This window comes from Rutilus rutilus (genome assembly GCF_951802725.1).
Source record: "Rutilus rutilus genome assembly, chromosome: 3".
Lineage (NCBI taxonomy): Eukaryota > Metazoa > Chordata > Actinopteri > Cypriniformes > Leuciscidae > Rutilus > Rutilus rutilus.
Window position 1 is genome coordinate 49,499,382 of NC_140211.1, and position 14,607 is coordinate 49,513,988.

The 14,607-nt window shown below is 37.7% G+C and overlaps 1 protein-coding gene across 5 annotated transcripts in view; it reads right to left on the reverse strand.

The window, feature by feature from the left end:
- The window catches only part of LOC311287784 (adhesion G protein-coupled receptor L3), a 308,150-nt gene that overhangs the window by 52,571 nt on the left and 240,972 nt on the right, over nucleotides 1–14,607 (reverse strand). For all 5 annotated transcript variants that reach the window (XM_084404835.1, XM_084404834.1, XM_084404833.1 and 2 more), the window contains 2 exons: nucleotides 9,507–9,690; nucleotides 3,250–3,372 (listed from right to left, as the gene is read on the reverse strand). In XM_084404835.1, coding sequence (XP_084260961.1) covers nucleotides 3,250–3,372; nucleotides 9,507–9,690 — 307 coding nt within the window. The remainder of the gene's footprint in view (nucleotides 1–3,249; nucleotides 3,373–9,506; nucleotides 9,691–14,607) is intronic.

The window sequence follows — 14,607 nt, forward strand, 5'->3', positions numbered from 1 at the left end:
GTGTCTTGCAACATGTGATATACTAACATGTACAAGTTCAAATAAAGTTGACAAAAAAGGTTTTTATAAAAAGATAAACCTCACATATTTCAGACTTTAATTTATCTTTTTTGACTCATTCTTTTTATAAAAAATTATTTACTGACATTTACAATACAGTTTAGCTTATCTTTTATTATTAATAGTAAAATTCGGTCCGATTTTCCCGTGGCGTCTGTCGTTGCTATGCAACCATGCACTGCGCTCTCCACAATGACAAAAAAGTTTTAGTGGCTAATGGATTTCCACCGCCGAAAAACACTTGCTGTAGCTCTGTTACAAGATTTATTTATGGAGAAGAGAAAAACACCCGTAGTGTTTGGGTGCACCCGCATCCTTCATGTCTTTTTTCATGTCGCTGCGCCTGGAAAAAAACGAGCGCGTCGCTTCTATTATAAGCGCGCTTACCGCGCGCCTACATTTGAATGAACTTGAGCGCGAAAAAGACGCGATATGTGAACTGCCTCTTGGCGAGCGACTTCGATACTTTTTTGCTACTTTGTAATAACTTTCTGCGGCCAGCGTTTCTGGAAATGAACGAGGGTAAAATCTTTTTTAAGACCTGACTAAATGAAATTTAAGACCGCGGATGAAAATCTGGCTGTTTTTAAGATGTTTTAAGGCCTTAAATTTAAAGTTCAGAATTTAAGACTTTTTAAGACCCCGCGGGAACCCTGATGTTGAAAAAAAGTTGTGCTGCTTCATATTTTTGTGGAAACCAAAATAGAAATCTTTTGAAACAATGTAAATGTCTTAACTTTCACTTGATCAATTTAAACTGATTTCATTTAATTGGTAAAAATGCCCTTGGAAATCAATTTATGTGGGCAAATATTAGCCCTTATTGGAAAAGTTAATTTCTTTCACTGCGTGAGAGATTCGAGGGGAGCTCGTTTAGGAGATAAAGCTTTAAAAAGCCAAAGCTACAGCATAACAAAGCAAAACTTGCTAAATCTGCTGTTGAACACGTCCTGATGGGTGTTGGGGTTCTGCAGCACGTTTCTTTAGAGGTCAGAAAACGTCTTCATTACCACATCATAGAGAGCAAGCAGACACTGTCTCAAGCTGATCGAAATACTGTTTTAGTCGTTATAAGCAATGAAGTGAAATAATTTGAGTTTTGATTAGATGGGTTTCAGATGATCACGTAATGAATACATAACACCCATAATGCTTTTTTTCTTTCGGCAGCCTTTACTGAAAGCCACAAAGGTTTCGAGTGAGCGAGAAAAAAAAAAGTGAGGAAAAAAAAAAATCTAACCACAGAGTCGATTTGATTCTGCTTTATTGAAATGTTATTAGCGCTTTACTGCCTCCTTTGACAGAGCTACAGTTCTGCTCGTTATTTTCGTGTCACTCACTTGCTTTTTCATGAAAAGAAATGAAAAAAATATATATATGAAAAAACCCACCGCCTCCCCGCAGAGTCTGGGATCACTGACTCACAATAACAGACAACAATTTTTCCCCATTCCTGTTGATGGGCCGTTCAGTAACAAGCGTTTGGTGATGAAAGGAAAACCTCTGATGAAGGAAACCAGTTTTATGGCAACTTGTTCATAAAAAGGGAATAAACACTGAGGATCTAAACTTATTAGCCCCCTATTGTATTTTGGCAAGAAGGATATTGGGAATTTAGAGTTTCAGAGAATGGAAGTGGCACTAGAGTTCAGTTCAATTTTAGAATCATTTAAATACTATTATAGTTTTTGGTAATATTTTGAATTTTTTATATTTTTTTATATTCTGTCTTTTCATTTTCATTTTAGTTAAAGTTCTGTTGTGTCTTTTTGTCATTTTCAAATGTCTATATAGCTTTTATTAAGTTTTGCTAATTCACTTTTAGTTATTTTAGCACTTCAACTTCAACTAAACGAAAATGAGATTTTTTTAAAAAAAATTTATGGTTACACTTTAATTTAATTTACCCAATAAACTCAAATAGTAGTTAGTACGGTAGTTTTTAAGTTTAGGTATGGGGTAGGATTAAGGGATGTAGAATATGGTCATGCAGAATAAGGCATTAATAAGTGCTTTATAAGTACTAATAAATAGCCATTATCCTAGTAATATCATGCTAATAAGCAACTAGTTAATAGTGAGAATTGGACCCCTAAACTAAAGTGTTGCCATTTTGACTTAGCCACAAGTTAAAATAAAATATATATTTTTCAGGTAATTCTCATGTTTTTTTGTGTTTTTTTTACCCATCCAAATTTGAATGATAAAAAAAGCTGCCAAGTAAATAAAATAAGCTATCAAAATCGTGAAAAATGAGCAGTATTCTCTGCTCTCAAACGCTGGGGGCGTGTCCGCTGGCTGCGCTGAAACCACACCCACTCGTGGGAAATCTGCCACCGCCTCTCAACTGTCACCGCTACAGCCGGAATGGATGGCCGAGGATGGATGAAGGCTGAGGCGCCATTCACCAGTAACAGCGGATTATCAGTGAATCCCAGTTGTCTCCGACGAAAGTTTATAAAACTATCCTGTGTAAAATGATCACTACAGAGGCGGGTGTTGGTGGTGATCCTCAGCTCTCCATCAAGGTGGCTCTTCACAAAATGAATCCACCTCTTCTTGATATGATCGTTTTTCGGAAATTTAAATAAGGACACCGATCTGTTTTGTAAGTGATCGCATCCAGGTAATGCGCATTTCCGTGACGAAGGCATAGCTAGCTAGCAAACTGTAGGCTGTAGTAACTAATAGTACTGACAGTAACTCGCGATTGAGCGGCGAACTGATGCGAATGTGCTCTAGTTATATTGTTAGGGAAGGGGCCAGCCTCAGCGGCTCTAGTGCGTCATCGAGCCACCGTTTTAGCTCCGCCCAAAAAATCCTGAACACAGCAATGGTGAAAAACTGTGTAACGGTCTAAATCCACAATTCAGTACTTCACAGTTCACAGTCTTTGTAATGTGTTTTAGCAATACATTTCTAACATTTATAATGCGTTTAGAATTTATTTATTTTTTTGCCTTTACAGGGACTTTTAACGGTTTTAGTTTTTTTATTTGATTTTATTTTAGTTATTTTAGTACTTTAACTTAAAATAAATGAAAATGAGAAATGTTGCCTTAGCAAAAAAAATGTATATATATTTTATTTTAGTTAATCGTCAGTATTTGTTTTATGGTTTTAGTTTTAGTTAAATATAATATCCCTGTTAGCGTTACCTATGACCACCCCATAATGTTGTGAGCGTACCGTTTCTGCCGTGTTGTTTGAGAGTGTTGGCTGACAGGTGGATGGCGTTCCCTTGGCCTCCTGTCTGTGGAAACTTCAGATCGGGCAGATTTCCATCTGTGCTCATCCTCGCCACCTCCAGCTCTGAACAAAAGCACACACATGACAGAAAGTGAATGAGGACTGGGGAAAGAAACATCAACGTGTTTAATATACTTGGTCCATCCCACTTGTGTGCTATTTTGGAAGTCTTTTGATGTCATACACTCGCTTTGTGTGACGAATAGGTTGAAATTAAAAATCACTGATATTCTTGACATCCGCTCAAGATCTCTATTGGGAGTTTATAAGAACTGTAGCAATTTCAAATACATTAATTACATGTAGTCACTTTAAATAAATAAATTATACGTGCTTTTATCTGAAATAACATGAGAACACCCAAATTCTTTTAAAATATGCCCAATTTAATGGGCCATTATTTGTTTTGGGCGATTAAAAATATGCATCTCTCTATCTATAAATGTGTTTATATGATGTTCTTTTTTAATTACATGATTGTCTTGATGCCAGGCAATTGCTGCACTGCAATTTTGAGTATCAATATTGATACGCCTTTTCCAAAAAACACAAGAATGCGTCTCACTGCGAGCCTTGGTAATCAATTCCGATTTATTGATGTTCACATGTTGTTTTAAATGTGGCCAATATCAGATTCCAGTGTGAACAGATCAAGGTCCTGAACTGACTCGCATGTGCAAAAGAACGATAAAAAGACGTCATGCAACACACTGTCATACGGAAGTAAACATGGAGAACACTAAAGTAAGTGATTCCACGTTTATTTATTGTGTGATCTGCCATGGAAGCCAGTGATTTGATGCCCAGGCAATATAAAAAACAAAGATGAGGATGTGAAAAAAAGAGCAAAGTTTTTAAATAGTTATGTTTTGCTTGTATATAGAGCTGTCACTGTAATACTTATGCGTAATGACACATTACTGTCCTTCCACTGACTAACTTTCACAACTGTATTGATACCTTCGGGTGTGTAAAATCTTTGAAGTGACTGCTATGAGTGCAACATTGGGACGAATGTTGATCTTGAGTGATATAAAAGTCGCACAAATTCTGTTTGACTGTTCAGACTGAGGTCGCATTGCAAAACTGTATTAGATTTAGTACCACATATGGAAGTGGCCCAAATCAGAATCAAAAAGATCGGTTTGGTGTTCACGCTGTCATGACAAAAACAGATCTAAGTCACGTGAGCAAAAAAACAAACAAAAGAAAATTCGGATTTGGGCCACATTTACCTGCATCTGAACACAGCCTAAGACAACTAAATCCAGATATTTTAAAGGGGACCTATTATGCCCCTTTTCACAAGATGTAAAATAAGTCTCTGATGTCCCCAGAGTGTGTATGTAAAGTTTTAGCTCTAAATTCCTAACAGATCATTTTTTACAGCATGTTTAAATTGTCACTTTTTGGTGCTCAGAAAAACGTGCTGTTTTAGTGTGTGCCCTTTAAATGCAAATAAGCTGCTGCTGCTGCACGGTACAGGGGGCGGAGCTTCATGAGCTCGCGCTCAGTCTCTCAGGACAATTTTATCTCACAGAATGATGATAATATCAGAAACTCTCAGTAATGGTGTTCATTTCGACCCGGAGTCGGACAATAATGCCTACAGAGTCAGAGTGCTGTATGGAGATGGAACAGGTATAGTTTAGTTTAATTACGGTTATAACGTATTTGTCATCTTGTATGTATCCACTATTAATAGCCTACAAGTCTGTTGTTTCGGACCAGGTCCGAATGATGATCAAAAATATACTGATGAGTTTAATAAAGTTTATTGTACATCACACTCCAGAAAATCACCGTAAGAGCTGAGTAAACACAGTATAAGAAGTGCGCAAGTACATAAACGAATTTCGGTAGAGTTGAGGGAGCATTTTCTTTGAAAACAAAATAATCCCACCTTGTCTTCAGCGGCTGCCTCGGATTTCGGGAGTAAGTAGAGAGAGCTATGTGGATTAATACATCCAGCCACACAACACCTACAACGCTGGGAGACATTCTCGTCAGTGCAGCAATGCTCGCTGTGAACTCGATCAGGGCGGGTCTATGTTAGAACGGCAGTGTCTGTCAACACTCGTGGGCGGGGCCTGTGGCTTTAGTGACGTCACTAAAGCCGCATTCTGAAAACAGGTCGTTGGGAAACACTGCTGATGATTTATGGGGATTAATAAAAAAGGAGTGGATTTTTATCACTATTGGGTGGTTGTGTACACACACTGCCAACACACATTTATGTCCAAACAGCATGCAAAAGTGAATTTTGCATATTAGGTCCCCTTTAATCAAATCTGTCAATGCCTTTAAAGAACCACTTTAACTAGACATGAATGATCACTGATACTGATATTGCATTTCGTTGCCTTGTACCTGTACTTGTGTAATGACAATAAAGTTGAATCTAATCTAATCGAATCTAATCACCTCGCTTACATTTTGATCAGTATCAACTCACTTTTATACTTTTACTTTTATACAGCAGTAGTTGACAATGAATGCAGTGTTATGAATTGTGTTCTTACACATTTTAAAACGCAACGCATATGACATCAAGCTTGCGTAGGAGCATCTGCGTCACAAACTTGCGTAGAGTCGGCACTTATAAAACAAGTTCAAATGGAGAACTCATGCTGTGCTGTTTGAACAAATTAAAGCGTCATGTGCTGTTTGAGATTCCAACTCTGATCCAGCACAGCTCTCTAATTAAAGTATGAATACACTGACTCGCAGCCTGATTTTTGCAGCTGCCTTTTTGGGCATTCGTAAACATCCTTTCACAGAACCTGAAAAGAAGTCAGCCACAAAATCCCAGAGCATTTACACAAACACTTATCGCACCAAAATTAACATTAAAAATCCCAACGGAGACGTGGATTCGGTGGCGGGGTGGCGCTTACCACCGCTTCAGGTATTTGCCGCCAACAGGACAAAAGATAGCGATAAAGAGCTGTGGGCAGAAAGAGACGACTATTGCAGGCCGGAAACACTTTTTCATTCCTCCACCGTCGCTGTGAAAAGCTTAAGACAGCAAACAGCGGGCTGAGACGCTGTTGTGCCTCAAGAGAAATCAAAAGCCGGTTTAAATAACGTTAATCACACAAAATCTGCTCGCCAGATTATGAGCATGAGGACAGACACTCCAACAAACAAACAAACAAACACACTCTCCATCAAAAAGGAAAATCTAAATAGAATGGTGCACTGTTTTTTAAAGCGCATTATATTAAACCGAAAGAGGAGGATAACAACCACTTCAGGGTAAGTTGGCAAAAGATGAGCATCCATTCTCACACACAAACAGGCTTTTATTTCCCTGAACAACTGTGTCATCAACACTAACATCAGATGGCAATGCCGCTAATCTTCTCCCGATTCTCCACATGGCACGACGCTGGCGCTCTGTGTTGCCTTAAAGGGATAGTTCGCTCAATGAAAATGCTGTCATCGTTCTCACTATCATGTTATTTGTGAGACGCAAACATTAAAATCCATTAGTTTACAAATCATTCACTATGGTAAAAGTGTTTTGAGGTCATAACAGAGTATTGAACAAGAAACCACACAAAAATAAACCTTTATTTATCGATATCTTCACATTTAGGCTAATCATAATTTGTGTGAAAAGTGATGCAAGTTGTTTTACTGAAACTTTATTGTTTTTTGCACGTTTCGGATGAATAAATCTTAAATTTTAGTATATTCCTCACACAACATACTACTAAATGTCTTCAGAAGGCTTGGAAAAGAGTGCAAAACTTGCATGGACAACACACTGGAGAATATACGACTGCTTTTTGGAGCAGATATCTATATCTAATATATAATATCTATATCAAATATCTAATAAAACAAAGATTACTGGATTACGTTTTACAAGATAATACTATTTCAGTCTTTCTACTTTCAAATTCACTGTGTTAGGCCTACTTGTAGGGGTGTAACGATACCCTCATGTCACGATACGATATTATTGCGATACTCCAAGACATATGATAAAAGGTTAACAAAAAATGTACTGTTGATTAAAATGCTAAATTTGGTATTACATTGGGGGTTGAAATGAATAGGCTTTGACTTGGTGCTGAGAACCCAATGCACCATGGTGACACCAGAATAAAAATATGCATGATTCTGAAGCTGAAAATATAGAATTATTTTAGACGAATGTGCTTGCACTCTGTCACTGACTAGATATATTTAAAATAACGTAGGCCACTTTTTACACAAATAAGCCCCCATTGCATTATTATACATTATATTCAACATTATAGTAGTTTAATGTAGTACTGACACTAAAACTGAAAACTTCTCACACAGTATTTTTTATTTTGGGTGAACTATCCACGATACACATTTTCACTATCCACAAAAGCCTACATATTGTTGCAGTTTTGTATTGTGATATATTGTGACACCCCCTAGTTACTTGCTGTTTCTTTGTAATTAATTGTGAAAATAGCTTTTTCTGAGTGAAAACTGATTCTACACCAATTTAGTTTTTTTCAATGTATGGAAAACAGCATCTCCTTGTGTGTTCCACCAAATAAAGTGACATGAGAGTGCGTAAAAGACTGTTTTTTCAATTTCGGGTGATCAATTCCTTTAACTTAAGGCTGCTATTCAGCCCTGCAGAGCCAGTGACGGACTCAACGGCCCTGTGGGCCAAACAAACCTTATAACGCTGCAAACTAACCCCATCAAACAGGGCCTGAAGGTCTGCTAAAGGTGTCACAGCCCGCAGATTAATCTCCGTGCAGCTCGAAGGATATAAAATAACCCTCGTAAAAAGTTTGTCGGGAGAGACTCTCTCGCCCCACAGAGCCAAGCTCCGGATCCCTTAATATCAGGATAAATCACATGCCAGACACGATAAATTCTGTTTTATTAATTCCCAAAATGCAACCATCTCCACAGAGAGGTGGCAGACCTAAATTCTGGAGTTTCCATGGCAGCCAGATTGTCTTAAATCCCCGTCTTTAGGAACGGAAGATACATCCGCTTTTATCCCGGAGGAATATACGCACGCACACAACACCATGATCTGGGGAATGCTGACATTCACACTGTGATATTCGCAAACAGATGCAAGCGGCACAGGAAAACGTGGGCGTCCTCAAAACGTCTCGTCCGATTCCTGCCCGGGCAGAGAAACGCATCGTAAACGACACTAAATTATCACTCGTGGCATATGCTCACTCAGCCTTTCATTTAAAAATGCTTAATTATGCCTCCCAGTAAAGAAAATTAAACGATTTACAAACGTAAAGTAGTCAAATCCATCTGTTAATGGTGCATTCAGAGAGTGGTATGAGATTATCTCTGAGGAAAACAGGTTTATCGGTGTGTATCAGGGCTGACGGGGTCCATGGACACAGCTGATAGCTGGGCTGTGATGATTTCTGGTACTGGCAACCTCGATCACAATCAAAAACAGACGCTCTGACATGTTCCACCATGGATGATGCCTGCTTTGGTGTCACGTTGCTTCTTTTTTTTTTTTTTACACATTAGAGGTACAAATCCTATGTTTTTTTGTTGCAACACCCTGTAAGTGACCATTTCAAAGCTCAACCATTTAAACCTGTTACAAGGTTGACAATAATGATAAAATGATTAAGAAAATAGTTTTTTCAATAGTTTATGAGAAATATAAATGACAAAAACCAAGCACATATAATTTCTGTAATGTATAAGGAATATAATTGACAAAATGATCAATATTTTCTTTCTCTGTAATTTATGAGAAACAAATGCCAAAAAAAATTTCTGTCATTTATGTGAAATATAAATGACAAAATGATCAAGCAAATACTGTTTTAAAAAGAGCGCTTATAATCTTTAGTTTGACCTACTGATGTTGACAATTAACATGTTCTAAAGGTTAAAATAAAAACAAAACCGGTTTCAGACCTTTCTTTGTACCCTTCTCTTGCAAAGCGCCACCTACACACCACCAAACATCCTCGCTCCAACAGAATAATAAAAGAGATAAGTCTGTCATTTGTATGTATGATTATGGTATTCTAGAGATACTGAATCCTGACTTACATTCATGTAGCTCAAACAGCAAAGCATGACATTAGCAATGGCAAGGTCATATGTTGGATTCCCAGTGAATGCATGAACCGATAAAATGCAAACCCTGAATGCACTATAAGTAGAATCATCTGCCAAATGCATAAACGTAAATGACTTACGGATGTTTTCTGTGTTTTCCTGCACAACGTCGGTTTTGAGCAGGTTGTCAGCGAGCACAAAAGCGCCCTGCTCTACGGTGTCCAGGAGCATGGTGGCGGCCCGGAGCTGTTCGCCGGTCGAGAGCCCCATCCACGCCGCCCGTGCCTGCGGCTGCAGAAGGTTGTTCACCGTTTCCACCATTGCCTGCAGTGGCAAAACAACATTAGCAGTCAGATGCAGCTAGCACATTGTTAAACCTGTCAACATCCAAAAAACTACTGACAAAATTAACATTTAGAAAGGTATTTTGCTGGCTATTCAGCATTATTCGGCTAGCCAATTCAATATGAGGTCTGTCAGGACCAGTGTTGGGGGTAACACATTACAAGTAACATGAGCTATGTAATCAGATTACTTGGGAAAGTAATGCATTACTTTTAAATTTACAATAAAATATCTGAGTTACTTTTTCAAACAAGTAACACAAGATACTTTGTTTTCACATGTATTGACTGCTTGGTCTCCTGTCCACATGTTGAGAGAAATCAGGAGAAAGTTCAGAGGTGATGTGTGTGGTGTGTGAACATGATGGATATTGTAGTTCTAGACTAAATGTGAACATGCATTTACTCATCTCACATGCACAAAACAGATTCACTATTCCTCAAAATGAATAAAAACAGTAAAATGCGAACTCAGAATATAACACAAACCTACAACAAATAAATGTTAAATTGCACAAATATACTTTATGCATTTAATCTCACTTTATTAACCAATGTCTTTGCTGCTGACCTTCGATGGTCCAATTCAACCATACTAATAAGCAAAATTACTTTAGATAAACATCCCATTTGTCTTTTTTTTTTGCTGAAGATTGTTGTACTTTTTTCTCCTGCGTCCAATTCTTCTGCAATCCAGAATGGCAGCACAGCTAAAAAGCTTTGTTTGAGCTGCGCCCTCTACTGTAGAGGAGTGAATTTGCATTTCCTTCAGCCTGAGGCTTATTAATTTCACTTTTGGTATGAAAGTGAAGATGCAGACGGTCACCAGATTACAGTAAGTTACTTCTCAGACATTCCAAGACCCAACATGTTCAGAAGGTGAAAACAAGAGCTGACCTATGCCGACAGATGCCGAGAAGGGGAACATAGGCCTGCTGCTCCAACAAAACCCAACAAAGTGTCTGTTGTCGTCTGTGGGTGCAGTGTGCATTGGCCTTTAAATATGTACTCAATTAAAAATGAAGTGTAGAATGTTGGACTTTACATGCACTCAACTGTCACAGCTTTAATTACATCAGAGTGGGAGGGGCTATCAATGTTGAATGACAAAATAACCTTACACCACTAGTGCATAGTATAAGTTCACAGTGTATAGGATGGTACTGGGACACAACTAATATACTTTTTGTCATCTGACACATGACAATGTTAATGAGATAAATCTTCCTGAGCAATAAATGTACAGCAATTGGTCAAGTCACTGAGATAAATGAGAATGTTAACAGACAACTTTCTCCAGGTATTATGTAGTAGATTTCCTTGGTTATTGGAAAACCATTTGGTATTGCTTACAATGGGTTTCATTCACTAATAATTACATGGATTATAAGCACTTCTCATGAAAAATGTCCACCTAATTCACAACACATGCATACACTCATGAATTTGTTCTTAACCTTGTTGTAATGTTAATGAATTTGGAGCATTCAAAACGAGCAACCACATGGCCGAGGTTAGTAATTTGCATAAACATACCCCATCATCTCCATATAAGGGCTTTCCGCACAAACTTTTACAGACCCAACAGATTACAGACCAGCTGTACGTATGCTTATCTGCATTTTTACGCAGAGGAACCTCACAGCTTGAGCTATAATACAGATTTTGTAACTATTTTCCTATATATGATGACATACAGTACAATATAAAGATGAAATATCTCAGTATAAAATGTCATCTTAACACGTTTATAACGCCACCCTGAGTATGTGATTTTGTGTATGTCTGGTTTCTGTAGTTCCTAAATCTTTTCATAAATTCAGAACTACATTTAATATGAAATGTATAGATGAATCATGTAGTGCATATGCACAATTAGTGAATGACTTGAAAAAATGAATTGATCAAAAGATATGAACCTTCATTCCCATTGTACCATGTCCAAAACACTGGTAATAACATGACAGATGGTACAAAACACACACACAGAGTCATTTAACACCTGCCTCTGGCTTTCTGCAATGCCGGATATCAAGTTGTTGAAAACACTAACCAATCCGACACTTCAGCAACTGCTGCCTGTGAGTTTCGCAAGAAGTGGACGCTCTACAGAGAAAGAGCTCTTCGCTAAAAGCTACAAATTCAGATGAGAAGACGGCACTACAGCTGTGGTCGATCATTCAGCCCTTTAATAATATTTAACCTCCCTCATCAAAACCTCATCACTCGGCTTAACACCACTACCGCCAATTAAACATTTAAAATGCTACGGGCGAAAACTGCAACTGGAATGCTAATAAGGCAAAGCCTAAACATGTGCAGCGAATGACAGCTGGGAAACTTCAGTTTTGTCAGAATGACTGAAATCTATTGAAGGGGAAGGATAGAAAAGATGAAACAGAAGTTGAGGTTCAGGGAACCACTCGCATCTTTTACCTCAAACTTTCAAGAGATGCTGATTTGCGCTCACTTCAAAGAAGCTCCACGGCCAAGGCTAAAAGTCGACATCTGTGGAATTTTCAAGACATTTCATTTTCAATGCACTCGAGTGAACAGATAAGACAAAGCTATTTGTGGGAGGAGAGGTCCGGTATAATGCAGTTTACCGCACAAGGACCGAGTGAACCCTTCGGCTCTCAGGGCTTTTGATCAATAAAGTATGAAAGAGAATATTCCGATGCAGAGAAGGTAAACTTACAGGCAGAGCAGAAGGTGAATCGAGGCTTTTGTACGGGAATTGAGTGTGTGTGTGTTTATGTAATCAAGACATCAATGTCACACTCCGGAGAGTCAACACTCACACATAATAGTGCTAATGCTGAGAGAATGTCACCCAAACAACATGACACTTGTTGTTTTCTCACTCCAAACCTGAATCATCTTTCTCCCCTCACACAAAAGATGTTTTGAAGAATGTTTATGCTTAAATTGAATGCATTATTCACTGAAAATGTTGTGCTATGCTGCAGCTCTCAAATCTTTCAAATTATTAAACATACCTTGTTGCAATATGTAAAAAAAAAAAAACTCTTAAAAACCAGAGGGAACTAATTAGTGTTGTCACAATAGAGGGGTGCAGGTATTACATCAGTTTGTAGGCTGAAGCGAGTTACAGAAGTATGCAGAAGCGAGTTAGCATTTTAGCACTTCCGGTCCTGATGTCAATGGGTTTTTTGAATGGAGTTTTGGTTAAATGGATGAAATAAGGTCTGTGGTGAACACAAGCTCAAGACACTTTCACATTTCTTTCTACGACATAAAACACATCATTATTACCCCACTCGTGATTTTTTGAAGCTGTTACATGTCTTGAAAAAGGTGGTTGCTAACAAGTGGCTAAATGGGACTACAGAGGCCGTCGGGGAGATTAAACGTCATCACGCCGAAAAGGTAAACTCAGTCCGCTTTTACAGCATCGTTATGGTTATAATTGCGCTCTTATAAACTATTCTAACTCAAATGTTCTGGGAAAATGTTTTTAGATAAATAGTGAGGTAGTGGTCGGAAGCTTAGTGGCGGTGACGTTGATGTCGAGCGACCGTGGTGTAATTCGTTTATAGTCTACCTTTAGCCTCTTGCTTCTGGCGTCTGTATTTAGGCTTCAAAATTTATAAAAAAGTATCTTGATGGACAAAAAGAGCAAGTATCATAAACTTTTGTTGATCAAAGAGCTTGTTTTTAGCAATGATCTAAAAGCCTATGGGAAAATCCTATTGGGTTTTTGTCGAGGGAACCAGCGTGATGCTAACTGCCGGTTGGCCTACAAAGTGTCGTCATACCTGCACCACTCTATACCAAAAATTTCAGTAGTCGGTACCAATTCAAACCCACCCCCTTTAACTATTTCAGTATTTTATCGACTTTTGACAACACTATAAACATTGGTGTTTGGTGTCATTAATGTACTGGTGCAAACGTCTCATTACGTTCTTCAAGCTTTTGCGTTGCTCGAAAGAAAAAAGTTCTGGGTCTTTTTTTTTTTCTTTTTTTTTAAGTTGGCATTATGTGATGGAAATGACAACGAGGGATTTTTTTCTTATTTTAGTATCATTTATATACTATTGTAGTTTTATTAATATTTTTAATTAGCATTTTCTTCATTTTAGTAAATTCTTTTGTAATTTTGTCATTATTTCTCATTATTATTTTTTATATTACTATTTAGGTCTCTGTCATGTTTATGGACTTTCAGTTTGTCGTCATCGGTATTCTTTGTTCTTAGTTTGTCTGTCTTGACCTAATTTCTCAGTTCGTTTGATTAGATATTTCGTTCACCTGTTGTCATTGCTTAGCTAATTGTTTGGTTCAGTTCAATGTCGATCATCGTCAATGTTAGTTGTGTTTATGTTACCTGCTACCTTTGAGTATTCGGGTGTCCTATTAAATTACTATTTTGTGAGATTTCTTGTTTCAAGTCTCTTTGGATTCTAACCCGTGACAGTTTCATTTATTTTTATTTCAGTTTAAGTTTTTATTTATTTTTATTTCCAGTTAGTAATTTAACTTGAACTAAAACGAAAATGTTTTATTTAATAATTATCATTTTTGTCATTTTCTTTTCATCCAATTAATCTGAGAAATAATTGACAGATTAATCGCTTTTTGAAATAACCATTAGTTGCAGCCCTACAAGAATGTTTGGTAACAATTTGTTTTACAGTGTCCTTGTTACACATGTTGCACTTAATTACTGTTGTAATCAGGGCTTGACATTAACACCCGCCAACCCGCCAAATGCGGGTGGATTTTGCTCGTGGCGGGTAACGCAGTCACTCCAACTAGCCACTTTGGCGGGTTGAATAATTGTAGTCTTTTCAAAAGGCATCTGAAATAAGTGTGACACTACGACACTACAAATCCCATAGGGCTGTCAACGAATATTCTAAATTCGAATATA